The following is a 26,824-nucleotide window of genomic DNA, read 5'->3' on the forward strand; positions in this document are numbered from 1 at the left end:
AGATAAATCAACGTTTCTAGCTTCTACCAGAGGCATACGACAGGGGATAGTGGCTGGTTGACCCTTCCCAAATTCTACGCCACTGACGAAATTACTATTTTCATACTTTTTATGTAAAAAATATACTCTTCATTTGTAACGATAAAATGATTAGTTTTCGAGATATTGTAAATTAAAAATGAAGCGACACAATACATTAATCAAAATAACCATGTCGTTTAATTTTTAACTTCAAAGGTCTCGAAAACTAATGACTTTATCGCTACGAATGAAGATTTTATTATTTTCACAGAAAGTATTCGAGAATCCAAAGATTAAACTAAAATAGCAATTTCGCCAGTGGCGTAGAATTTGGAAAGGGTAACCCTTAACTTTCTCCCGTCGTACGCCTCTGGTAATAGCCAGAAAGGTTTGTTTAACATAATTTAGTAGTTTGTACAGTTCCTATACTTCCTGCCACGTATGAAAAGGATACGTTGAATAGTTTTAAAATGCTGAGCAAAAATAGTTTTTAAATTTTTAGATAAAACACCCTGTAGCTCAGTAAGGAACCACATTTTATTTAAGTGTTTTAGGTTAAATCTTCGTATTTTGTGCTAAGGTTTCTCCAGTTACTATATGGACAATTATTAATGAAACACCCTCTATAATATAAAATTTAACTATAAACAACTGTCACGTCAGTTGCAAAAGTGAGGTTGCACCAGTTACGTTGACACATAAGCATGAAAATTATGTTACCGTTTTCAGCAGGAGTTTCGCTTCTGTGTGGTTATTTATTCTGTGGTAAAATGTTAAATTAAAGGTTTTTATCGCTAAATCTCCCACCTCCACTAGTTTAATTTCTTTTTATGTTACAACTTAATGTTTTCCATCTTTTGCATTATTCTGCCGGATATTAGCGCGCTCATCACTGTATTGTTGTTGATATCTCACCTTGGACACACTCACCTCCGCACATGGTTATGCTGCTATCCTGTTTTTCCTTAGACACTATTTGTTTTTTTAATTCTAGAAAATGACCTAAAATAAAAGAAAAGGCAAAAATGGAGAAACAGGGTGAGGGAGTGATTAAGGCAGTGAAAGGGGGAGAAAAAGAATAAAGTCATCACTTTTCTTTATTAATACGCATGTTGGTATATACACATCGTCAGTATTTTGTCATGGCTAATTGTAGTTACCATGGTTCTATGTTGTCTTACAGAAAAGCCAAAAATTTTGACTGAGCTAAGACCTTGAATGGTCAGTTCGTTATCAAATAATGTCGGAAATACCTCCAACGGTATATAAAAAAATACATCCACCTATTTTAGATATGCTAATAATTTTGTTTATTTTTTAGGATATTAGCGGTTCGTTTAGACTACTTCCACAATCGACAGGTCGAACTACGAACGTGCCGATAACACACGATCTTCTGACGAGCAGTCCCACCGAGAGCAGCCGAAGAGAGGCGAAGATGTGCGAGAGTCAGTCCAGCGTCGAAGAACTAATCTGTCTGGAAGACTTGGATGGCGAACTTAGGCGGTCCACTTCGAAAACAGTCTTGACTGAGCAGCAGAAGTATGCGGATGAAAATCTATTTTTAAGGTATCAAATTTTCACAAAAAAATCATTTTTTACTATAATTCATACTAAAAATCATTCATCATATATCATTCATACCTAAAAAATGTTCATTCTTCTTCTTTCTCTTGTAGTTTTTTCCATTACGAATTCGCCGTTTTCGTCCTCTACAGCACTCTATTCTCCCAGTCACCTTTTATAATAAATAGGTCTCTATCTATCACAGCGTTTCCATTTTCCATCTCACAGTAAGTCTTCCTCTCAATCTTCTTCCCGGCTGTCCCAGTCCAACATCCTTTTTAGCCACCATAGAGATTTTTTAGATAATACTCTTCTATGTGTAGAAAAAGATAGCCCAAGATGAAGACAGTCTTAAAAGACTAGTCCACGCATTTAACATAAGAGGAAAGGAATTTAATAAGCATGACAATCTCATCTTAGAAAACTTAAACAGTAGTAATCAGCAAAGAAATAATAAGATCTACAATATAAAATGGTTTCATGCTTATTAAGAGGAAACAGTAGCGATCAACAGGTAGCGAAAACGCGTTCCAAGATTGCGGCTGTAATTTTGAATATTTTTTCGAGATATTTGGCACACGTATTCGTAATATAATAAAGAATGGCGGTACAGAGACCAATTTGAAAAATATATTAATATGTGGAAATTACTCTGTAATTAAATATGATATTAAAAAAACGAGCCTGTACCGCCATTAAGAAGAACAAAAAAAGACACTTTCTTCAAATACATTTTTTTATCCGATGCCTAGATTTTGTGTCATTTTGGAACTACTAATGAAATAAAAAATTTTAGTAGTTCCAAAATGACACAAAATATTACAAAAATTACACAAAGTATTTAATTACAGAGTAATTTCCACATATTAATATATTTTTTAAATTGGGCTCTGTACCGCCATTCTTTATTAAATTACGAATACGTGTGCCAAATATCTCCAAAAAATATTCAAAATTACAGCCGCAATCTTGGAACGCGTTTTTGCTACCTGTTGAACGCTACTGTTTCCTCTTAAGGAAAACGTTCTTATTGTTAGTAGCCTTCGAAAATTATATTAAAGTTTTGCCAAAAATATTCATAATATAATTACATTTTTCGAATAGTTTTTCACATGTTATATTTCATTGTAGCTAAAATACTACACATATCGCATTGAAATTTTGATTTTAGATAAACTAAAGACAGATAGGTATAAACTTTTAATACATACTCACATTCGAGCTCTATGCTCTAGTGTCTACTATAAAAAAACAAAATCGCATGCCTAATTATGGCCGTGCCTATCAATTTTATTTATAACTTATGGTAGGGGAGCCCAAGCAGGGATTTTTGCAGTTACTCGAGCGCGTCAGATTATTATAACCACTTACAGGATGCAACTAATTGCGCAATTAATTGCACAATTTCTTGCAACAATAGAAATTGCATCGTGTCATACGCGAAATGCACAGAAAAGCTGCAACTTCTTGCAGCAATTTCTTGCTGCAAGAAGTTGCAGCTAAATAGAACATGTCCTATTTTTCATGCAATTTTTTCTGCAATTTGTTTTTTTAGTAACTTTTAAGGCTACACTGTTTATTTGACATTCTGTCATCCTAAATTTCAAACTAAACAATTTTTGACAAAACTAGAGGAACTTTTTACCATTTTCACGCTTCACAGATAACATTATTCTGGTGGATAACTTTAATTATGCAACATAGGGATTTTAAAACTATTTTCTATTTCTTTTGTATTTAACAACTTGTTTCCTTTTGTAAATGAATAATGTCCTATTATAGGTATACTTGCATTAGGTATTAATTGATTTTGTTATACATAATACATATTATAATTTTCTCAAATTATAATCTAACATTTTTAATCTAATATATCTGATTATTTCATTCATAGGAGATTCTGACCAATAGAAAGCTACAGAAATCTGAATTAAATCGATAATTTTTGATAATCCCCCGTCGTTAAGTATATTACGTCAGATGCCCTTCGTTGCTACGAAAAAATACATTCAGTGACATTTAATGACAATTAATGTTTTAAAAATTATAAAAGTGATGACTTTCAATCGTCAAATATTTATAAAAACTGTGTGTTTAATGGTACTTACATAAGTAAATTACAATAAAGTTTTGGTTTTGAACAGTTTTATTCATGAAATAATCGCAACAAATTGCACTCGACCTCTGAAATTAATATAGAATTTTTTGCTCTCGTGACACATTTGACAAATTAAAACTGTCAAAGTGTCACTCGGGAAAAATTCAATAATTTCAGAGCTCTTTTGCAATTACTACTGATAACTCTACTCAAAAAATTACATTTTTAATTTATAAAAACAACATAACCTACAATTTATGGTATGTCAAAGTTTCTGTCCATTTCATGTCAGTTTATGCAATTACTTGTACCGTGTAATCACTTTATTGCAGAAAGCTAGTTGCAACTTATTGCAGAAGTTCTTGCTGCAAGAACTTGTGCAATAAATTTCGCAATTACTTGCATCGTGTAAAGTGGCTATTACATGGGAAGAAACCTTGCACTCTGAAAATGTACATCTACCATATATTGGCTCTTAATACAGGGGACTTCTTTAAGGGGGGGGGGGCGAAAAAAAATATCCGTTTGAAAAACTCGAAATCATCAAATTAAGATAAGATAAGTTAAGTATGTACATGCAAAATTTTCAAGTACATATTTCAAAAATCTGACGATTTGAGCGGGGCGGTACAAAATGGGTGAGTCTCAAGATTTCACAAGAAAAAAGCGAATATTTCGCGAAATGAATAATAGATCGAAAAACTAAAAAATATGTGCTCAATATTTTTCAAAAATCTATCGAATGATACCAAACACGACTTCCCAGAAAGAGGGGTGGGGGGTAAATTAAAAATTTTAAATACGAATCCCGCGATATTTCGCGAAATAAACATCAGATCGAAAAACTGAAAAATACACTTACATTCAATATTTTTGAAAAATCTATCGAATGGCACCAAACACGACCTCCCACGACGGTGGGGTGGGGGTTACTTTAAAATCTTAAATGAGAGCCCCCATTTTTATTGTAGATTTGGATTCCTTACGTAAAAATAAGTAACTTTTTTAACGAGACTTTGTTTCGAATTATGGATAGATGGCGCTACAATCTAAAAAGGAACGATTCTTGGAAATGGAAAATTAAATTAAAAATGGAAAGTCCCCACTAAAATGGAAAGCTTTACTTAACTTTTTTATGTTTTAGGACCTACTCTTCACAACCCAATAGGTCTTCATGCCCATAGCGCTCGAGTGACTACACATTTAGCATACTTTGCTCCCCTACCATTAGCTTACATTTGGTTTATAATACTTCAATTTTTTGTCAAATAGAAAAATTTGTTATTGCTATCTCAATGTAATTGACATTTTAAGGGAAAAATTGATAAAACATTTTCATATACCGCCTCAGTTGGCTGAAGCTCTTTATAATTTTTATTCCTGCAGAAAGATATATCTAAGAACTAATAATAATAAACTGATAGGTCCTAGATATAATCATTTAGGACTACCATAGGGATCAGTATTAAGTCCCCTTTTGTTTAATATGTATACTGCGGATTTGCATAAAGTCCCTACTGACATTTTTAAATTTCAAATAATACAATATGCTGATGATTTTCTCCTGTATTCACAGGCCAAAACTTATGACAACTCGGTTCAAACCTTAGGACGAATTCAATGCTGTGTTAATTTATGGTTCAATCAAAACGGATTCGAAATAGCTCAAAATAAATCTGCTGTCTGTATTTTCACTCGATATAATATCCCAAAAATAGAGAATTTAAAACTTAATGGCTACGACTACGCATTTGCTTCTTCCATTAATTATTTGGGAATGATTTTGGATCGTAAATTGACTTGGAAATTACATATTGACTTTATGATAAATCGATGTAATAAGGGTCTAAATTTTCTTAAATCAATTTCAAGGATTTGGTGGGGAGCTGATATTGAAACTTCCTTGCTTTTCTATGGATCATATATTAGATCTATAATTGATTATGGTAGTATTCTATATGGCTCAGCTTCTAAACATATTTTAAACAAAGTAGACGTTGTACAGAACTTAGGACTCCGTATCTATTTGGGAGCTATGAAATCAACTCCAAATAAAGCTTTACATGTAGAGGCTTTAGAAATTCCACTCAGTTATAGAAGGAAATATCTCAGCCAGAAATTTTTAATGAAAATTCGTTACCTAAATATCGGTCTTTACCAAAATATTAACAAGCTAAATGTAGCGGATTTAACTAATAAATACTGGAAGCTAAAGAACTCTCCTCCACTTTGCGAGGCTTTTCGAGATCTGTCAAATTTTGACTGTGATTATAACATGATTGATAGTTTTGGACTTGAAGATTTTCATTCTTTTTTACATACAGTTAAATTAGTAAAACCAAGTTACCTACCATGAAAACAGTAATATTAGCTCTAACATCTTAAGAACATTCTTAGAGAATTGGCCAGATTCTGTAAATATATATACAGATGCATCTAAGACGTTAGTTGGCACTGGATGTGCCTTTTTCATACCTGCTACTAAAACAGAAAAAATATTTAAGTTAGGCCATGATTTTTCTATCTTCAGTGCTGAAGCAATAGCAATTTATGAGGCCCTGCAATATTTTAAAGAATCAGAAGATATATCTGCAACAATTATTTCCGATTCACTCTCTGTTCTTCTTGCTATTCAAACTATAGATTTTCCCAATAACAATTCAAATATTTATATCCTACTAATTAAGAAAATCTTTTTTGAAATTCATAAAAATAAAAGAAGAGTGAACTTTTTATGGGTTAAGGCTCATATAGGACTAACGCATAATGAATATGTTGATAGTTTGGCCAAGTTTGGCTAAAAAAGCTACCTATTGAATATGGTACTTCACATAATCGTAAGTTTTGCATATCTGACTTAGTTAACACTATTAAGCATCGAGTTAAAAATCAGTGGAGTCAATCATGGCGAGATCTTTGTAAACAATCCAAATCTCAGTATTCACTGATTCAACCTTTTATTCCAAATATATATTGGTTTAAAAATTATGTAGTACCTCGAAGATATATAACAACATTAATTAGAATGAAGTTTGGACATGCATGTTTCCCTCTACATCTAGCAAGAATTAAAGTGTTTGATTCAAAACTTTGTACAGAATGTCAGAAGGTTGGTGACTTGAATCACATTTTCTTTGAGTGCGCAAAATACAGTCCATGCACATATAATTTAATCCAAGATTTAATAAAATGTAATGTTTTTCCACCTTTCAATATATCCTATCTATTGTCTCTGAACAGCAAGAATATATGTATATGATTGTTTAATGAAATTTATCTGTGAAACTAAAATTAACCTCTAAACTTATTAATCCTGGTAATTTGGTATATTATGTATATATGAAAAAGAAGAAGAAGATGTATAATGGAAAATGTTGTGAGCAACTTGGACAGTCCATAGCGGCCAGCTTTTGAACTGAGCAGAGAGCTGTAGAAGAGTTTGCTATGGAACTCTAAGGACCTCATTGCCTTCTTTATGTATGAACATAAAACGAAAAAGTTGTGACTGGCTAATTGACACCCAAGTCTATGCCATAAAAAAAAATCTCAATGTAATATTTTATTTGATTTAAAAAAGTATCTTGCTATTCTAAAGTATGTAAGAAATTTACCAGATAGATTTTAACCTTCAGTTTTTTTACTATTTCCAGATATTTGGAACTAGACCCAACGGATGGACCTGACGCAAATTCGGCAGCCACACAGAGAAAAGCGACGGGAAATCGAAACGGCAGGACGCCGTTCACGTGTACGAAGAGGTTGACGCGGCCGCCCAAGTCAGGATTCGGGTTTTCGGTGGTATGGACGCATCCTCCGAGAATCGAGAGGGTGGAAAAGGGACTTCCTGCAGACAGAGCAGGAATCTTACCGGGCGATTATATCATTTTCGTGGATAAACACAACGTTGTTATGATGCCGGAAATCGATATTTTAAATCTAATCAGGTAAATCATAGATTGAAATTTACTGTTTTAACGTCATTTAACGTCATGTAGCCCAGTAAATGAGCGGAAAAATCGACGATACCGTGTAATTTTCAGGGGCAACTCCGAATTGCATGAAAATTTGGATTTAGGCTCTACTTACCCTCCACTTCAAAGTTGAAATTGTGCCGTTGGTTGCTTTTACTTGGGGGGTGACAGTCACCCCTTCTCGTGGGTGAAAAAACATACGTTCAAGATAAGACCGGAAATGGATAAGTTGACTGATTTTAAGCAACTTTTGTTCTATAGAGTTTTTTTTACTTAAGTCAATACTTTTCGAGTTATTTGCCATTGAAAATATTGATTTTATCACAGTGTTACTGTATATCGGAAGTACATTTGGAGCAACAGATTTTCGTAATGGAATTTAATTCACTGTAAAGCATAACATTTCGCAACGTCGTCCAATTATATTTAATGTGAAAGAACAGGCCAATCATGGTAACGTGGTCATTCCTTTACCCAATGTAGAAGAAAGGGTAGCGAAAACTGCTAAAATCAGTATCTCAACAGTTAAAAATATCATTAAGCAAAGCAAAAGCATCGAATTACGTAGTCCTCGGCGTTATATATGAGACACAATAAATTAGAATGTCCACAAAAACGTGGAAACTAGGCGTAGTCAGGCCAATGATTAACAATTGGCTTGTACAGGAAAAAGTTGTGTTTGCACATACACGTCCCCGTGGAAATCTTCAAGAGGAATTTGTCTAACCGGCTGGAAAAAAATCTGCGTAAAATAATTCACCAATTGGCATTCAGCTAGCTCAAAACCAAAACAGGTATTTAAATTAAGACATCTCCACATTACGAAGCTCCGACTAACTTTTAAAGAAAGATTATGAAGTATAGCGAATAAAATCGGAGAATAATTTGTATGGATGAAATCTATATCCTGTCTCCGCAAACCCATGGATCTTCTTGATCATGGTTTTTCAAGCTGAATTTTCCACCAAGAAGTGTCACAGTTATTGACAATTATTCTCCTTATCATAATGTCAACTGAAAAAAGAGCTATCTCGTAGCAACTACGAAATTGTGGATACGAAATAAAGGTCTTCCATACAATGATGATATAGGAAAAGTTGACTTATTTAATATAATAAAAATGTATAACCTTGATTATATACAGTATGTCCCTGTAAGTTGTATCCATATGGAAAACTTTTTTATTATTAATTTTACGAAAAAAAGTTATTCTTTATAAAAAGCTCTGCATGGTCCAAAACCTAAGATTTAACCATCAAATATCAAATTTTTTGAATATTATACGAGGTGTGTCAAAAAGTTTGAATTTCACTCAAGAGTAAAGTAACTTTACTTTTCACAATATTGAAAATTGCTATTATGAAAAGTTGTTTGGAATTAAAAACTGTATTCTAGTATGCAATTACATCCTTCTAATTGAAAATTTTTTTTTTTAAAAATTATGGATAACCAACATTATTTTCAGTTATTTTAATTCAGATAACTCTTTTATTATTAATTTTACGAAAATAAGTGACTCTTAAAAGTTCTGCATGGTCTAAAATCTAAAATACAACCATCTTTTGTCAAATTTTATCAATTTTATACGAGGTATGTCAAAAAATATGAATTTCGCTCAAGAGTAAAATACGTTTATTTTTCACAATATCGAAAATTGTTATTATGAAAAGTTATTTAGAATTAAAAACTATATTTCAGTATGTAATTACATTATTCTAATTGAAATATTCTGAACTAGAGGTACTTTACTTTTGATCTAAATTTATCTTTTTTGACATACCTCGTACAAAATTGATAAAATTTGATATAAGATGGTTGTATTTTAAGTTTTAGACCACCCAGAACTTTTTATTAAGAATAACTTTTTTTCGTTAAATTAATAATAAAAGAGCTATCAGAATTGAAATAACTGAAAAAATAATGATAGTTATCCATAATTTCTCAAAAAAAATTTTTTTTCAATTAGAAGGATGTAATTGCATATTAAAATATAGTTTTTAATTCCAAACAACTTTTCATAATAGCAATTTCCAATATTACGAAAAATAAAGCTACTTTACTCTTGAGTGAAATTCAAACTATTTGACATACCTCGTATAATATTCAAAAAATTTGATATTTGATGGTTAAATCTTAGGTTTTGGACCATGCAGAGCTTTTTATAAAGAATAACTTTTTTCGTAAAATTAATAATAAAAAAGTTTTCCATATGGATACAACTTACAGGGACATACTGTATATGTTACGGTAAGTATGATTAATTGGAAATTATTAATAATTGCCGGCTACTATTAATACAAACGGAATAGCTAGGTAAAAGTAATAAATATGCCAGAATTAATCACATCGACCAGTAATTATTAATAAATTCCGGATTAGAACGGTAAATTTGATAAATTTCAATACCGTTAAGTGCGTAGAAGCTTGTGGAGTGTAGGGAGGTTTATTAGTCACTGCGACATACCAGAGCTAAATATGGCGCATAGCGCATACCACAGTGTTAGTCAATCTGTAGTCGGAAGCGGTCACTGTGTAATACACTATTTACTGTATTAAATCATAAGGCTAAAGTAGGATTAAAAACATCCTTACACCCTGGTACTTTATCCGAAATCAGAAGAAGATTTAGAAGCGATAATAGCAGATCATTCTGATGACACTGATGATGGAGCAAAGCACCGTGGTGATATGGAACTCAATAGTACAACCCAGGAATCACAGTTAGCGAATATTGAAGATACAGGTAAAACTAACAGCCCAATCGAACATATTGCGTGTGCGAACATTACTGTCAATGAGGAAGACAATGCCAGTATTGGCATTGGCAATGCCAGTATTGGTATTAAAGAAAATGAGGGAGACAAAGAAGATGGCACTTCAATTGACAAAACTTCAAAAGATAGTTCAGGAGACTCGGGATTTTGCTAAACAGTCACTTGTAAAAGAATCTGACAGAATACTAAAGCATTCTAATGATAGGTTCCCTGTTGAAAAACTAGGTCAAAGTGTTAGAGTGCGAATTCCAGAAGTTGATAGAGCTAAAGCCGATAGCCGAAACATTATTGCCATTATTATTTCTGTTATAGATTAAAAGTTGTACAAGCTTGGCCATAAGCATGGCATTTTAAACCAACTTCATGCAAGAAACGAATTTACCACCTGCAAAGAAACACTTATTTCAGTCATGGCGCCTGGCCTGATACTGAGATAAGTCTCAGTGAATGCGCTCGTAAAGATTCGAATTTAGGCGGTCAAGAATTTCGCCACTGCAATAGTAGTGGCCAATGCAAATAAAAACGCTGCAATCGCAAAAAACTAAGCTTTTTTTTATAATTATTCTAAGTGCCACAAGAACCTTTCCTATAAAAACAAGTAATTATAGTCTAGTAACTTAAAGCCTAATGCGTGTGTATGAGTTTGCTTTTACTTATAGGGTGTCTAGTTGAGTTTTTTTATTGATAAAAATTCTGTTTAAGTATCTAAATTTATTATCAAATTTCATAAATAAACAATAGTGAAGCCCAAAAGGTGTTTTTATTAAATTAACCAGAATTGTCGGGAAAGTATTAATAATAGCCGGTAAATCTAATTATAAAGGCATTATTAATCACATTGACCAGCTGCTATGGTTCTATTAATATTTACCGGTAATTATTAATATAGACCGGATTTATCATATCGACCGTAACATATACATGATGTTGATCAAGTTTTGCAAGATATTGTCATGATGTTTTGAGACTACCACGATATCATCCTAAATGTGGCCTAAATTCAATTGAACTTAATTGGGTATCGGTATCACTGATAAAGTTTGTGGCAAATAAAAATACTACATAAGCGGAATTTCTCTGATTTAGTACAGTCATTGATTAATAAAAATTTTACTTTACAGATCATATAAACACAACATAAGAAAAATAATTTTTGGAGCGGTGACGATTAATTTCATTTAAGTTGCTAATTAGGGGGTGGTCCTCCCGATTTTTTTTTTTGCAAAAACAGGGACCAACTTTATTTTGTGCGTAACTTGCTTAAATTTAATGTTAGAAACTTTTTGTAAAAACAAAAATAAAGCTTTTTTTAAACACTTTAAAAAAGTTATAATGGCTTTTCCCCAAAAAGTGCTTAATTTTTTGGATATTTCTCGTCGAAATATTCTATTTGAAATTTGGTGAATATGAATCTATTTTTCATTGGCTATAACTCTGGTTCTACGAGATCCAGAGACCTAACGCGTACAACATTTTTTTTTACTTTTTTATAGGCTATATTTTTGCTAAGAACGTTTTTTCGACAAAATACTTATAGGTCTGGATCCCGCGTATGAAAAAAAGTTGATTAATAGCAAGCTGAAAATTTGTTAATAGCTTAAGGGTGTCGAGTCGGACAAACTTTGATATATGGGAACACTGGAACAGGGGCAGTTTTAATTGTGGAACAGCTTAAAAATTTGGAACGGTCAGACCACGAAAACGGCATATTTATTTTGTCCGACAGAACAGACTTAAACTCTCCGAACAGAGATTAAACTCTCATGCAAAAATCAGACTGCTATTTATCACCTGTCATAATTCTCTAATAGAACTAATAGAATAATAAAGCTCTATAGAACAAAAGTCACTTAAAATTAGTCAGTTTACCCATTTCCGGACTTATTTTGGACATATATTTTTTCACCCAAAAGAGGGGGTGAAAGTCACCCCCAGGGAAAAAGCACACATCGGCACAATATCACTTTTTCTCTTTGACATGTAAGCTATACGTATGCCAAATTTCATGTCAATCCAAGCGGTTCTTTAAAATTTAGACCAAAAACCGTGAAAGAATGGACTATACGTCTTTCAGGGGAAATTTAAAGAAAGATATATTATTATTTGTTCCATCGTTTCTTTCAAAACATCCCGCGTAAACACACTTATGCGTTACAGAGGCCATTTTATCTAAAATGTGAGTCCTTGTTTTTAATTTTGCTATAACTTGTCACAACACTTGTCACAGATAATACACCTATAGGGTAAGTTCGGCCCTGACACTACTCCTACCTCCTCGCAAGTCAGAGAGGGAATGAGAAATCTCGATATGGTTTTCGAGCAAGGTTAATAAATAGACAGGTTGCATGGTAACTTTCCACCAATCAGCGTCGAGAATCTAATGGCGGGAGTGACGTCACCCAGAATGATGCATTCAAATTCATTCACTTCACTCATTGAAATGAACTCGGAAAGTAGGAATGTATTGAAAATGTGTATATTTAAAAAAAATACGTTTGGATTTTTAACCCACCATTACACGCGCTATGAGGGAATCCCTCACCATATTTGTTTATTACCACTGAAATTGTGTAAACTAATACGATAACCTTAAGCACCCAGGAATGCCTTTAGCATGGTTCATGAGAGGGTATGAAAAAGTTATAGAATATTTCAGGCGGTCAGTGTGCTGTGTGATAGTTGAAAGAAGAGACATCCCTCTTCAAGTGAGGGAATTCCTCACTGCGCGTGCAATCACGGTGAAATCACGTTTCTGTTATCTCAAAGAAACTTTTAGGTTTTTATTTAATATTTAGGTAGGTTTAATTAAAATATTATTGTTTGGATTAGGTTAGGAACAGTGGCACACCGAGTGGGGGGTTTGGGAGTTAAAATCCCACCCAGAGCATATAGAAATATATATAAAAGAAAGTAGGAAAATGTAACTTGTCTTTCACAAATAATACAAAAAACTTTCGGTGCCCAAGCAAACCCCCCTCCCCCCAGAGGAAAATTCTAGGCGCGCCACTGGTTCTAGGCGCGCCACTGGTTAAGAACCCATTTTTAAATTTACCTATTCTAATTGGGAAATAAGCCACATACTTGAAAAATTGATTTTATTGACGTTTTGTATTCCACCTCGGACGTCGTTATCAAAATACAAAATATTAATCGTTAATTACATAAATGCCACAAAGAAATAGCTTCAGAACAGTTGTTAATTTTAATTTGTATTTTTAGTAAAATGAATTCGCGTAAAGAACGTTAATTTCTTCAGTGGCTTGCTGAAATTGAAAATTAAGAAAACTTGCTTTTAATCTATGTATATTATTTTTACTTTTGTTTTGTTAAATTAATAAAAAAAAGTGCTTTACGAGACTTTCTATAATATGTGAGTACAACCCATTTTATATTTATACATGTTGACATTCATTCTTCCTCGGAATAAGTCGAATTTATGTAGGTGAGGGCGACGCTCATACGCGTGCAACTACGTCACAATAGAAGACGCGTGTAACGGCGGGTTAATAACTATTTATTTCATATATTCGTTAAAAAATGTGGTAGATACCTGTAGAGTTACAAAAATCATAGAATATAATTGCAATTAAATATATGCAGTAGAATAGCATTACTACTTAATTAAAGCAGAAGGAGATTCTTTCTTGTGTATATATGGGACTAAATCATTCAAATATCCTAGGTATATTAATAATGGGTTGAATACAATTTACTTTTTTAAATGATTTTGAGTAGGTATATAATAATTTTGAATTGGGGATACTGCATGTAGTACATTATTGTAAATTCCTTCTAACATGTAAACCATGGTGAAAAAGAGATTCAACTAAAGATTTATGTATCAAAATTAGTAGTTTTTCCCTTAAGTTTAACATAAGAGTATCTGATTACGTTAGGTACTGGATTATAATATCTAAAACTATTAAAACATTATGATTCCATTCAATAGGTACCTGTGAAATTTTACATTAACAGTAAATTATAAAAAAATACAATTTCAGCGCAATAAAGGGAATTTTGCCCATTTTATATATTCATTTAGTTTATAATTGTTTATTCAAACGATCTTCAGATGGCTGCAATATTTGTTATAATTTTATATGAAACAATTACATATAATAGATCTATTATCTATAGACTTAATTAGATATATTGTTCAATAAGTCTAAGCAGATTGTAACCTACACAGATGATGTAAACTTGATGTGAAGAACCGCAAGAGACATTACAGAACTGTAATGTCTCTATACACGAATGTCCTTTACTATACAATACAGCAGAAAGAAAATCCAGTAAAGTAAGTAGGTACTTAATACAACCACATTAAAATGTATTTTAACACTTGTAAAAGAGTTTTCGGTTAAATTTATTATACTAAAAACACTTAATAATATCTATAGATACATTATATCTTAAGATATAAACACAAATTAAAACACTAACGATATTTAATAACAAAATATAGCCTCCAAACCACGTACCCTATTATGTTTACAAACAATTCGTAAAATTGATCGTCTGGGTGACGTCACGATGACAATATTTCATTTGTCAATGTCAAAGTTACCATACAACTATGGAGACCTGTAAGAAGGAGTGGAAACGCAATGCATCGTTTGTGGGCTAACTTTTCAACCTCTAATTCAACTTTCAGCAATCGCCGCTAGAGGCGCAAGTGTTCGAATAGGTGCTACAAATACATTAGCTCTTATGGACTTATTTAATATTTAACTCATTTTATTTTTGTTTTTAGCGTAATTAGACATTAATTTATTGGTGGATTGTAGCTGAATATGTTTTATGCCAAAAATAAATTATTTTAACCTTATAACATATCGACGTGTGGTAAAAAGTGTATTCTTTTTATACCATTGTAGATGGAGATGTGACATCAAATTTAAATTTGTCATTACTTTAATATGTAGGACAGCTTATTTTGAAGCGGAAATATTTTGTCACATTATCTAACTGCCACATTTATATACCAATGGTATTTCAACTGCAAATTAATTTTTTAATATCTTTGTAACTGATATCAAAAAGTTTGTTAGTTGAAAAAATTGACTTAACTGTACGTAATTGTTTTTAAAAAGTTATTTAAATAATTTGAAGTTTATTGATAAATTTTTTTTTAATTATTCTTTTTATCAAAATTTAAACTGCTTTTTCTTTTGAATACTATCATTTATCTATATTCTGAAAGCTTACCTATCAGATGTTTAAATTTAGTTAATAAAAATATATGTCTATAAACTACGCAGACGATAGTCTGACTTTTATAAAATTAATGTTAATTTTTTTGAAATATTTTGTCTCAAAAAATGCATTGTTTCGACAGAAAAACTTTCCAAGATCCCAAGGTTCATAAATAGGTTCATAAATGGTATAGGGACCTTGCCAAGATCCTCCTACTATTATCACTATAATTTTCAGGTTAAAATAAAAACCAATAATAGACACAAATTTTATTTACACCGAAGGAAATAACATACAAACGAATAGGTATATTCCATGAACGTTATAAATAACATAAAGACAAATATTTATAAAAAGTCTTTATTAACTTCATTAAGTTCCCTTTTGAATTTTTTATCGGAACGATAACTCGATATAAATCCCGGTACGAAGCAAGTTCTTTTAGTGTAAGCTTTCTTGGAACTCATATTTAAATAATATTAACCACCAAAACCAATAATCTTATATTAACTACGAATAATTAATTATTTTCGAAATTTTCACATTCACTCCAATGCAAAAGTAGCATCTATCTCTACGCCACCGCCGCCCTAGCGAGAAACCAAGCAAACAGGCAAAATCGTGTACAAAAATTTCAAGGTCGTCCTATCTCGATTCCTCTCCTCTGTGTAGGTCTCCATACATACAACCTATGGTATAGGGACCTTGGTTTTCGAGTAGCGCCATCTAGTTGTTGATACGTCTTTCGGTTACCAAGAGGTGAGCTATCTAGAGGAATATTTATAATCAATGGTACAGTTGTGTGGTAAATTCTTTGATTCGTTTTGGCCAGCAAATCTCGTTGTCAACATGTCATGAAAATTTTAAAAGAATATATGGCCCAACAACCCAATATTGATTAGGTAATAGATCACATTATTATGATTATTTACGAAGCATTTTATTATTAATGTATCACTTTATAATTTCACATATTATAATTTTAGCGGCGAGACAATCTTGTCTCTCTTTGTTGCAATGCTATCTTTTTTTAATTTGCGCATATTACGGATAAACTCAAATTTGCTAGTCTGTAACTACTGCTTATTACACTATAATCTGACAGTTTTCTTTTAATGTAGCAATGTTCTTTTGATGTAATGATATACATAAAAATGCCAGTCTTGACTTTCTTGATCAAAGCTAGAAATGTGAGACAGTCTGAAAAAATTAATTATACTTTCTACAAAACAAAAAATCATATTCTATAAATATCTAAGTATAATAATTATTATTGTAAAATCAATGGAAAAATCCCAATAGTTGGCTGTATACCATAGTTTAAAAACCTATACAGAAGTAAAAACTTCAAATTGTATTTTGGTATAAAATAGTTTATATAAAACTTCTAAAAGTCATCCACATGGATTGCAAAACGTTTTCGTTCTGAACAGAACATCTTCAGTGCATTCCGCAAAGTAGTTGTAACTAGCACACCAATGAATGTGGTAACTTCAAAATATATGGCTTACATTGTACCTTATGATAAAATATTATGACTACAAGTCGATGTTACTAGATTAAAATATGTATGTGCCTAAAGAGCAACATGCTTCCCTGCTCGAAAAAACTAGGTACTTGCCATTTGAATTAGCACAGACCAACTGTGCCACAGACCAACAGTTGGTCTGTGCTAATTCAAATGGCAAGTACCTAGTTTTTTCGAGCAGGGAAGCATGTTGCTCTTTAGGCACATACATATTTTAATCTAGTAACATCGACTTGTAGTCATAATATTTTATCATAAGGTACAATGTAAGCCATATATTTTGAAGTTACCACCTTCATTGGTGTGCTAGTTACAACTACTTTGCGGAATGCACTGAAGATGTTCTGTTCAGAACGAAAACGTTTTGCAATCCATGTGGATGACTTTTAGAAGTTTTAAATAAACTATTTTATACCAAAATACAATTTGAAGTTTTTACTTCTGTATAGATAATTATTATTGTCTTATTCGTTCCTTATAATGCTGAAGGGAACAGTTCGGATAACGACAAATATAGCAAAAGAAAAAATATACAAACTAAATAAATATTAAGTTAAAAACTTTTAGTAAAGATTTTCTGATCATTCGTTCATTACTGCATAACTTGAGTTTTTACTTTTTATTTCTTGTTTTTTTATTTTTTTTGCTATTTTTTTTGTGATTTAAATTTTTTTTACTCATTACATTTCTTTTAAGTACTCTTTTCAAGTTAAGAGATGACCATTGGTTCGACAATTATTTTCATAGTTTCTTTTGCTATAAAAAATTTGTGTTACGTTAGAATATTTTACTGAATTTTATATTACGTATTTTAAATAATTTTATTATCATTCTATAACTCCAAATAATGACTATTTTGTGGTTTTATTTTATACTTCACACAATTATATACACAAAAAATATACAAACTAAATAAATATTAAGTTAAAAACTTTTAGTAAAGATTTTCTGATCATTCGTTCATTACTGCATAACTTGAGTTTTTACTTTTTATTTCTTGTTTTTTTATTTTTTTTTGCTATTTTTTTTTGTGATTTAAATTTTTTTTACTCATTACATTTCTTTTAAGTACTCTTTTCAAGTTAAGAGATGACCATTGGTTCGACAATTATTTTTATAGTTTCTTTTGCTATAAAAAATTTGTGTTACGTTAGAATATTTTACTGAATTTTATATTACGTATTTTAAATAATTTTATTATCATTCTATAACTCCAAATAATGACTATTTTATGGTTTTATTTTATACTTCACACAATTTGTCAGTTTATACCAGGGGTGGGCAAACTTTTTGTGGTAAGGGCCACAAAAAGTTTTTGTTCTATTACTGAGGGTCGCAAAATTTGTTACCTACGGTAAAATTTTCAAATGCTATACTTTTTTTTACTATTAATTCTGGGCATGCTATCTTCCCCCCCCTCTCCGTTTTTTCGGTATTTGTACTCCAGATCCTAGCAGTTTTTGGCTGGCCCGAGATGTATCTCGGGACAGCCAATTGTAGGTTATAGGATCCTAACTACTAACTTTTACTGACAAAACTAAAAGGAATTTTATCATGAAATTTGGTGTGTGTTGTTACAATAATATTTGGAACAACTTTTACAAATAACTTTTTCTGATATCTCTAACGCTAAGCAAAATATCGAAAATAGACCCTGTTTGTGGATTCGCAGTAGGCCGCGTTTAAAATGTAAATTTCAGTTGACTATCTTAAAAATTGTGAAACATCAACCTGTATGACTGCAAAATTTCAAATCTGTATATTTATTTTGATAGCTTTGATAGCTAGTCTTCATTTTAAATGCGACAAACTGTATACATAAAAATAAACAACGATGTAGGTTTGAAAAAAATCTTAGATCCCCTTCGTTATTATTGCTCTCTTTGAAAAAATTAAATAATAAACAAATATTTATAAAACATATTATTTATTATTTACAAACTTTCAATAATAATTATTAAAATTTGCAAATATATCTACATAAAGATTTGTAAAATGATAAAATATCTTCTTTTTTTACATAATATGTGTCTTCCTTGTCAACTGGCACGGAATCAATTTGAACTGAAAAATGATTTCTGACAAGTGATAAGTAAAATGATATATTTATCTTCAAAATCTTTGAAATGATTTTCAAATTTCTTGAGGACCGTGGCAAATTACAAGTTCTTCTTTGTAAACTTTTAACTTATTTTCTGGTACATTATTTAATGATTGAAAATAAACTAATTCTTTGTTTTTTCACTTTTATGATCAATGAAAAGTTTGAGTTTCATTTTAATAGTTATTTATGATATAAGTGTTAAAAGTACACGTTTAAGGCACGCATGTGAAAGTTTGCAGAATGAGCGAAGCGAGTTCTGCAATTCACATGAGTGCTTTAAAAATGTACTTTTTAACACGCATATCATACAATATTTTTTCTACAAACGTAATTACAGTTCAATATCTACAAAAACTTTTACTTGAACTTACTAACATTCCATTTTTATATTTTTTTGACATTACATCAAAATTGCCTATACGGTCAATACGAACTGCAGTTCCATAAAAATTTTAAAGCACGAGTGTCTTAAAGTAGCCTTTTAACGCTCGTATGGAGTGCTAAAAATTGCATTTTTGACACGGTTGTAGAAAAAAGAATTTATGAGTTATCATATTGTGTGCATATAAAATTTTGCCTTGCAATGTTATTCTTAAAATATTTAAATATCCAATGTAAACGCAAAATCACATAAATATTCAAAACTTAGTAAATTTAGCAAATTAAAAAATATGATTGTGAATATGATTGTGATAGAAGACATCAGTAGTTTTGGTTCGGTACGAATTCACGATGATTTAATTCTCGTGAAAGAATATAATTGAAAAAAAATAAGAACATTAGTTACAATTGAAATGATGTGGTCTACTTGCAAAATATTTGTGCACAATACCTGCTGATGACGCAGTGAAAAATAATAAATAATGTTCTGAAAATTGTTAATGAACGTAATATTTAAGTTTTCTCGAACTAGTTGGTTAAGGAGTAATTTATAATTTTCCAAATATTTCCTGACTACTTCAAAAATATCCTTTACAGTTGTTCCATTGATAATGGTTCTTCATAAATATTAAAATCGGTATTAGTTGCTCGAATAAATATTAGTAAGTGAGCTGTGTCAGTTCTATCAGCACTTTCATCCTTTCATAAATATTAAAATCGGTATTAGTTGCTCGAATAAATATTAGTAAGTGAGCTGTGTCAGTTCTGTCAACACTTTCATCCAATGCAATTGAATACCACATCAATTTACCTTCTAAAATGGATTTAGTTGTTTTTGTACATGATTATTCATCTCGTCAAGTCCAGAACGATAGTCCTTCGTGATAAAATTCGTGATCTTCTTTTGGACATAAACTTCCACTTGCTTAAACTAAACGATCTTTTAGAAATTTGCCATCTGAGAACGGTTTGTTCACTTTAATTAATTTTTGGGTAATTATAAAATTTGCTTTTACAGTATCTTCGAATTCTTTATTTTGTTTCAAGAAAACATTTTATTCCAGTGACAAATTTTTTAATAATGTTTCAAAACTCTGTATCGGAAACCCAAATAATTTACCGCGTTAGGTTGAAAATTTGTGGAACAATCATTCTTTAAATAAAAATAATTCACTTTTTTCCGAGGGCCACAAAAAAATGTCCAAAGGGCCGCATGCGGCCCGCGGGCCGCACTTTGCCCACCCCTGGTTTATACGATAGTCAGTTTATATGATTTTTGATACATTATGTCAGTACAAGCCTGTAAGTGTTTATAATGGTTTGTCATAATCCATATTTTCATTTGTTGCAACAGTTCATGGGAATAATGCATCTCAAAATCTGGACACATAGGAATATTTAAATCGTGTTTTTTAGAAGTTTCTTTTATATAAAGTCTATAACATTTTTTAACTATCCATTTACGAACAGTAGTAGAAATCGGCATGTCATTCTTTGTTTTATGGCAAATATATGGCTAATATAAACTGCACACATGATTTTTACAGATATCTCTACAATTATACTCATCCCAATTCAATATTATAAAAATAAGTTAGTAGTTTTTATAATTAGTATTAGTATAAAGGTATAATTAGTTTATAGTTTATATAAATTATGTTAAACATATTTTTTGTTCTAGGTCGTACGGAAGTCAATTAACTTTAGAAATATTTCGACGTAACCCATCACGAAACGGTTCAGTACCAAGTGTCAAAAGACTGTCAACGCCATTAGCATCATCCTTGACCATGGGTAGCACTTCCGTTCTTCCTATCACCTCCTGTTCGAACCTGGTGCAGAGAAGGCCGTCGACAGTGTGTTCCACCAACACGGCTTCCGGAGAATACAACAGGCGAAAGCTACACCTTCCTCAGGTCACGTTTAGTGCAGAGGTTGGTAGTGGAGTTATTGTGTAACTTGCATGTTCAATGTTCATGTCACTGTGGAACACCCAAAAGCATCTGTCCATTGATCATGCTTAGATTTGTTTTTTAATTATACCTACACCTTTAGAACCTTTTGGCCTTTAAATACTTATTTAACAGGTTGGCTGCCGTGAGACACAAATGTTGTGTTTCATGTTGTTTTCGATAGCAGCCGCGTGATACACCGTAATTGTCTCAATAGCATACAAACGAGAGCATCGTGGTAGTAGGGTCCCATTTTTTAACATTATGGCAGCCAATTTGTTAAATAATAAAGAAATTACCTATACTTTTCCAACTAAATTACATTGTTAGAGAACAGTCAAAATCATATTTCCATTAAAGAAAAATATTCTTTTACCTTCGTTCTTCAGATTTGTTTGCGGATATTAACCCATGTAATCGAAATACACAAAGAAAAAAATAAGCTATTTTTCAAAAACCGTAGTATCCCATAAATTCATAATTTAAAAAAAAAATTAATTTACATCAGGAAAACTTTTCCTTTTTCTTCAAAATTTCAAACGTTTAATGCTTCAAATGTTAGGTTATGTTTCTACCCTAAGTTTTATCTACGTTTTTCTGAGATCTACGTTTTTTTGAGTTCTGATCTCGTTATTCGTTATAAGCTTTACTTCTTTTTTTACTTCTCCATTTATTTTAATAATTTAGTCTCACAGGTTTGTTGATGTCTTTCTTCAGTTTCTTCTGTTGGTTAGCAGGATTAATCATAGATGCTGTTAACTTAAACTAATATCCTACAATTTTTAACTTAAAAACTAAGTAGGTACTTTGTAATTAATTACATTACATGGGCAAAAAAGGTGTAACTACATATGTAATATTATATGGTTGTCGTTATATTGTTAATATACTATATTGCCAAATTATAATATTGCTAAGTTTGAACGAGTGTAAGAAAAATCTCCTGCCTTATATTAGAGCTCTTACAGCTTAAGTTGATATATATTTCGGTATTCGGGATTTAAATGCTATCGTGAGTTTTCCTTTTTTCTTTTTTTTTGTTATACTACTTGTTGTTTCTCTTCTGTTATTCCGTTCTTTTCTATTTTTGACCCTTCATTTATTTAGATTTTAATCTACATATTTACCCTTTGTCTATGTAGTATATCTTTAAATTTTTCACTCACAGGTTTCGTATCTAGTTCCTTTTATAATTATTTATATTTTTTTACTATCCAATAGTTTTAAATGCCATAGTAAGGTTAGTCATTTATCTCGTGTTTTTTGTAATACAAATGTTGAATCTCATCTTTTTATATAATTTTTATATAATAGATATACTCATTTATATGAATAATGTGCTCCTATTAAGGTAGCAGTTAATTTAGCATTATTTTTCTACCTCCTTGCAATACTATTTTTGCAGCATTGTTATCTATAAGTAATATATTAACTCCCTTCGACTTCTTGACGAAAGCAAATATTACTTGAAGAATCAATGTTTCAAGAACTCACACACCCTTAGTACAACAAATGCCAGATGTGTAACTTTAATTTTTAATTTCAAATTATTTGGCCGTTAAAGCTAAATGGAACAGCCAAATGTTCAATAGTACCTAAGGGCGATGAAAGATATTCTATTTGCTTACCTTTTGTACTTCTAACGTACATTATACATTTGGTGTGGTACTAAATCTATCCTAAGTAAAGAATAGTATAAATAAGGTAATTTTTAACCGGATTTTAAGAGTTTCATGTTTATTTGGTCTGCTCCTGTTCCTGTTCTACCTATTATTTGATATTGTGATCATAATTGAAATGTTTATAGCTAATATTCCTATTTATTAGCCTAATTATTTCTAAATATATATTTCTAAATATATATTCTAAATATATATTCCTAAACATTTATTAGCTAATATTCCTACTTTGAAGTTCTATAGATCTGAGAATCAAAGTGACACATCTGGTATTATCTGGTAGATAAAAATAATTATTCTTATATATTTATTATACAGTACATATAGGTAATTTATATTGTTATTTACATACAGACCAATTCATTAGTACTTCTACGATTGTATATTATTCTTCTTTTACTTTATTTATTTTATTTGTTTAATTTTTTTAGCAGTTTTAGAAGAACTTTAACGAATGGTTTGCATGTTTATTTATAGTAAAGCTTGCTTAAAACGCCACTACGAAATTTAGCTCATCTACAAAGAAATTTTTGGATTGTTGTGAATTTTTGAGAATGATACATGGCGCGAAATATTATCAATCCTTTTAGTCACAATTTGTTACTGTGGTAAAATATGTATAGATCTACAAATAGTTTGAAGACTATTGCGAAGAGGGCGTTACAGACAAGTCCTGTTTTGGTGTGGTATTAAAAGCGTGAATATAATATTAAGTGATCAAATTACGAAGCTATAAAGTATAATATGTATATGGTAGTTTAAAGTTTTTCGCTGTATATGTATATGCAAAATAAATATTTTACTTTTAATTGTTATAATACGAGGTTATAAGACCAAACTCAAATTTCATAAAAAAAGTTAAAGGATAAGCTCAATGACAAATCATGACGTCTCTAAACATTCTTCCTGGGTTCCTTGGAAGCCTTGGTTTCCTAGAATTTCTGCCTTTAACGTAGGCGGACGTTAATGGTAAAAAAATTTGATTTCATCATGGCTATAGTAATTTGATTACCCTCGTATATATGTTTGTAAATTGTTATTTATATATACTAACTGATAGAAAAAAAAAACACCCAGTAATACCAGATTTATTAGAAACATTTTTTGTATACGTATCTCTTTGAATTAGGTAAGTAATTGATCAAAATTTTAGAAAAATCTAGTGGTTGCGTATTATCTTGTTGGAAAAATGGGTTGAAGAGTGTCCGTATATAAGGGAGAACTTGCAGATCCACCATCTCCTGCATGTCATACGGTGGTCATGCTACCTCTTATGAATAGCAAAGGCGACCTGCTTTCATAAGCAATAGCCTCTTACATATATTCCAATGTGTGGTGAACACGACTTACCACACAAAACTGAGGATCTTGTCTTTCACCACGTCGTCTTTTTAACCTTCTACGGTCATTACATTTGAGGTTCTAGTTCAGCCGTTCTAGGCTCCAAGCCAGTCGATCACCCCTGTGTCTAGGAGTGAGAGGTAGACTGAGGACGGTATGAAGTAAGTTAAAACTTCTTCTCTTCTTCTTTACGTGCCATCTCCGCGACGAAGGTTGGCAATCATCATTGCTATTCTCACTTTCGACACTACAGCCCGAAAGAGTTCAGTTATGCTGCATTCAAACCATTCTCTGAGATTTCTCAGCCAGGACATTTTTCTCCTACCTATGCTGCACCTTCCTTGAATCTTTCCCTGCATAATTAATTTTAGGAGTTCATATCTGTCACCACGTGTTAAAAACTTCAGATCGGGCGATAATAATTGTAATATGCCTTCCATACTTTCCAAAACATTGATCTACAATTGACTTTGTGTACGTAAATCGGGCTTTACTGAATCTATATACACTACTATATAGACAAAATCCCAAGACAACCATCTTAATATAGAGCCGTTCTTGACTGATACTCCTTGGGGCTAACAAACCTTGTACCTCAAACTAATTGTGTACTTACGGCCTTCCCGATGGTACCTACGCCTTACAACACTCACCAGCGTGTTGCTAATCTTCTGACTAGGGATGGCGGTTTTTGTCAAAACACCGGTTTTCGGTTATACCGGTTTTTTTTACTTACAGTTTAACCTGGCGGTTATAACCGGTATAATAAACAGCCAATGCCCAATAGATTAAAATGTTACATTTATATTGAACTTTAGATTGCGATACTCCATTCGTATCGATATTAATATAATCGATATCGGTACTATCGAAAAATATATCGATACAAAGTACGAATATATCGATACAAAGTACGAATATATCGAAGTGTATCGAAAGAATATATGAAAGATAATAAATCGATATAATATTTATAAACAACAACTTTTTACCAGAAAATTTTACAACCTGTAGAGCAGTGGCGGCTCGTGACATCTGCTATAGGGTGTGCTGCATGAACCACGGCCAATATAAAATAATAGAAATAGAATAACATACGAAAACAAAAACAATAAAATTAGCTTTAATACTAATTAATAGTAACTAATAACGATATGCTATAAAAATCTGATTAACTTACATTTATTGCATTTTTCTAAATTGGAAATTAATACGCCGGTCCTTTTTTGTCGCAAACTTTTCGATTACTTTATCGTTAAAGTTCGGTATTGAAGCGATGAACTTTTTTTCTATCGAGAGTGTGGAAAGGGCTGTTAATCTGTCTTCGCGCATTGAATTTCTTAAAAATGTTTTGATCCGTTTTAAAGTTGAAAAACTACGTTCAGCTTCTGCTGTGGTCATTGGCGTAGTCACCAGAATTTGTATCAACTTTTTGGTTTCTGTTAATGTGTCCTCTAAATTATTAGAAATTATAAATTTTAGTAAAGGCACTGCACCTTTTAATGTTCTACACTCGATATTGGAATACAAAACTGACAGTTCTGTTCGCAAACGGTTTTTATCAAAGAAGTTATAAGCTGTACAAGTTAAATCCAATTCATTTTCAGGAAACTTATTATTATATTTTTCGAAATGTTCTGTAGATAAAAGTGTTGCGGCAACTAGATGATTTGTATATGCAAACCGTTCTTTTGCATTGTTTATAATAACATCACAAACTTCTAGACAGGCAATACGGTGATCCTGTTGGCTGTTATTTGGGCGTTTCCTTTTTTGGACACTAGGCGCCGCATTTAAATTTGAAGCTTGATGTATGATAGGGTCTATTTTATTTCGGACATTGTTAATACTTTGCTCAAAAACATGTATAGCTTTCTGTGCTTCGGTTGGGTCCATGTTCTTTTTTTGAAGATTATTGTACAAAACGTCAACATGTGGCATAATATAATGAAAAACAGTCAGCCAGAAAGTAAAATTTTGATCTTCCAGAATACGTCTAAGTCCTCTTGCTTCCTTGGAAGTAATAGCATTTGACTCTTCTTCTAGTTGCTCCATACACTCAATACTAAAGTCTCTATATTCGTAAACGACATTTACTGTACGAATATTGAAATTCCAGCGTGTAGGGATTGAACGAGGAATATTTTTTCCAACTATTTGATTTAAGACAGCTATTCTTTGAGGTGAATGACTAAAAAATCCAGGTATATCAT

The 26,824-nt window shown here is 31.5% G+C and overlaps 1 protein-coding gene across 1 annotated transcript in view; it reads left to right on the top strand.

Moving 5' to 3' along the window:
• Positions 1–26,824, top strand: part of LOC114332848 (uncharacterized) — a 415,288-nt gene that overhangs the window by 222,973 nt on the left and 165,491 nt on the right. The window contains exons 7-9 of the mRNA XM_050650473.1: positions 1,343–1,590; positions 7,336–7,629; positions 21,321–21,573. Of these exons, the coding sequence (XP_050506430.1) occupies positions 1,343–1,590; positions 7,336–7,629; positions 21,321–21,573 (795 nt within the window). The remainder of the gene's footprint in view (positions 1–1,342; positions 1,591–7,335; positions 7,630–21,320; positions 21,574–26,824) is intronic.

The sequence above is a fragment of the Diabrotica virgifera genome, chromosome 5 (genome assembly GCF_917563875.1).
Source record: "Diabrotica virgifera virgifera chromosome 5, PGI_DIABVI_V3a".
In the NCBI taxonomy this organism is placed as follows: domain Eukaryota; kingdom Metazoa; phylum Arthropoda; class Insecta; order Coleoptera; family Chrysomelidae; genus Diabrotica; species Diabrotica virgifera.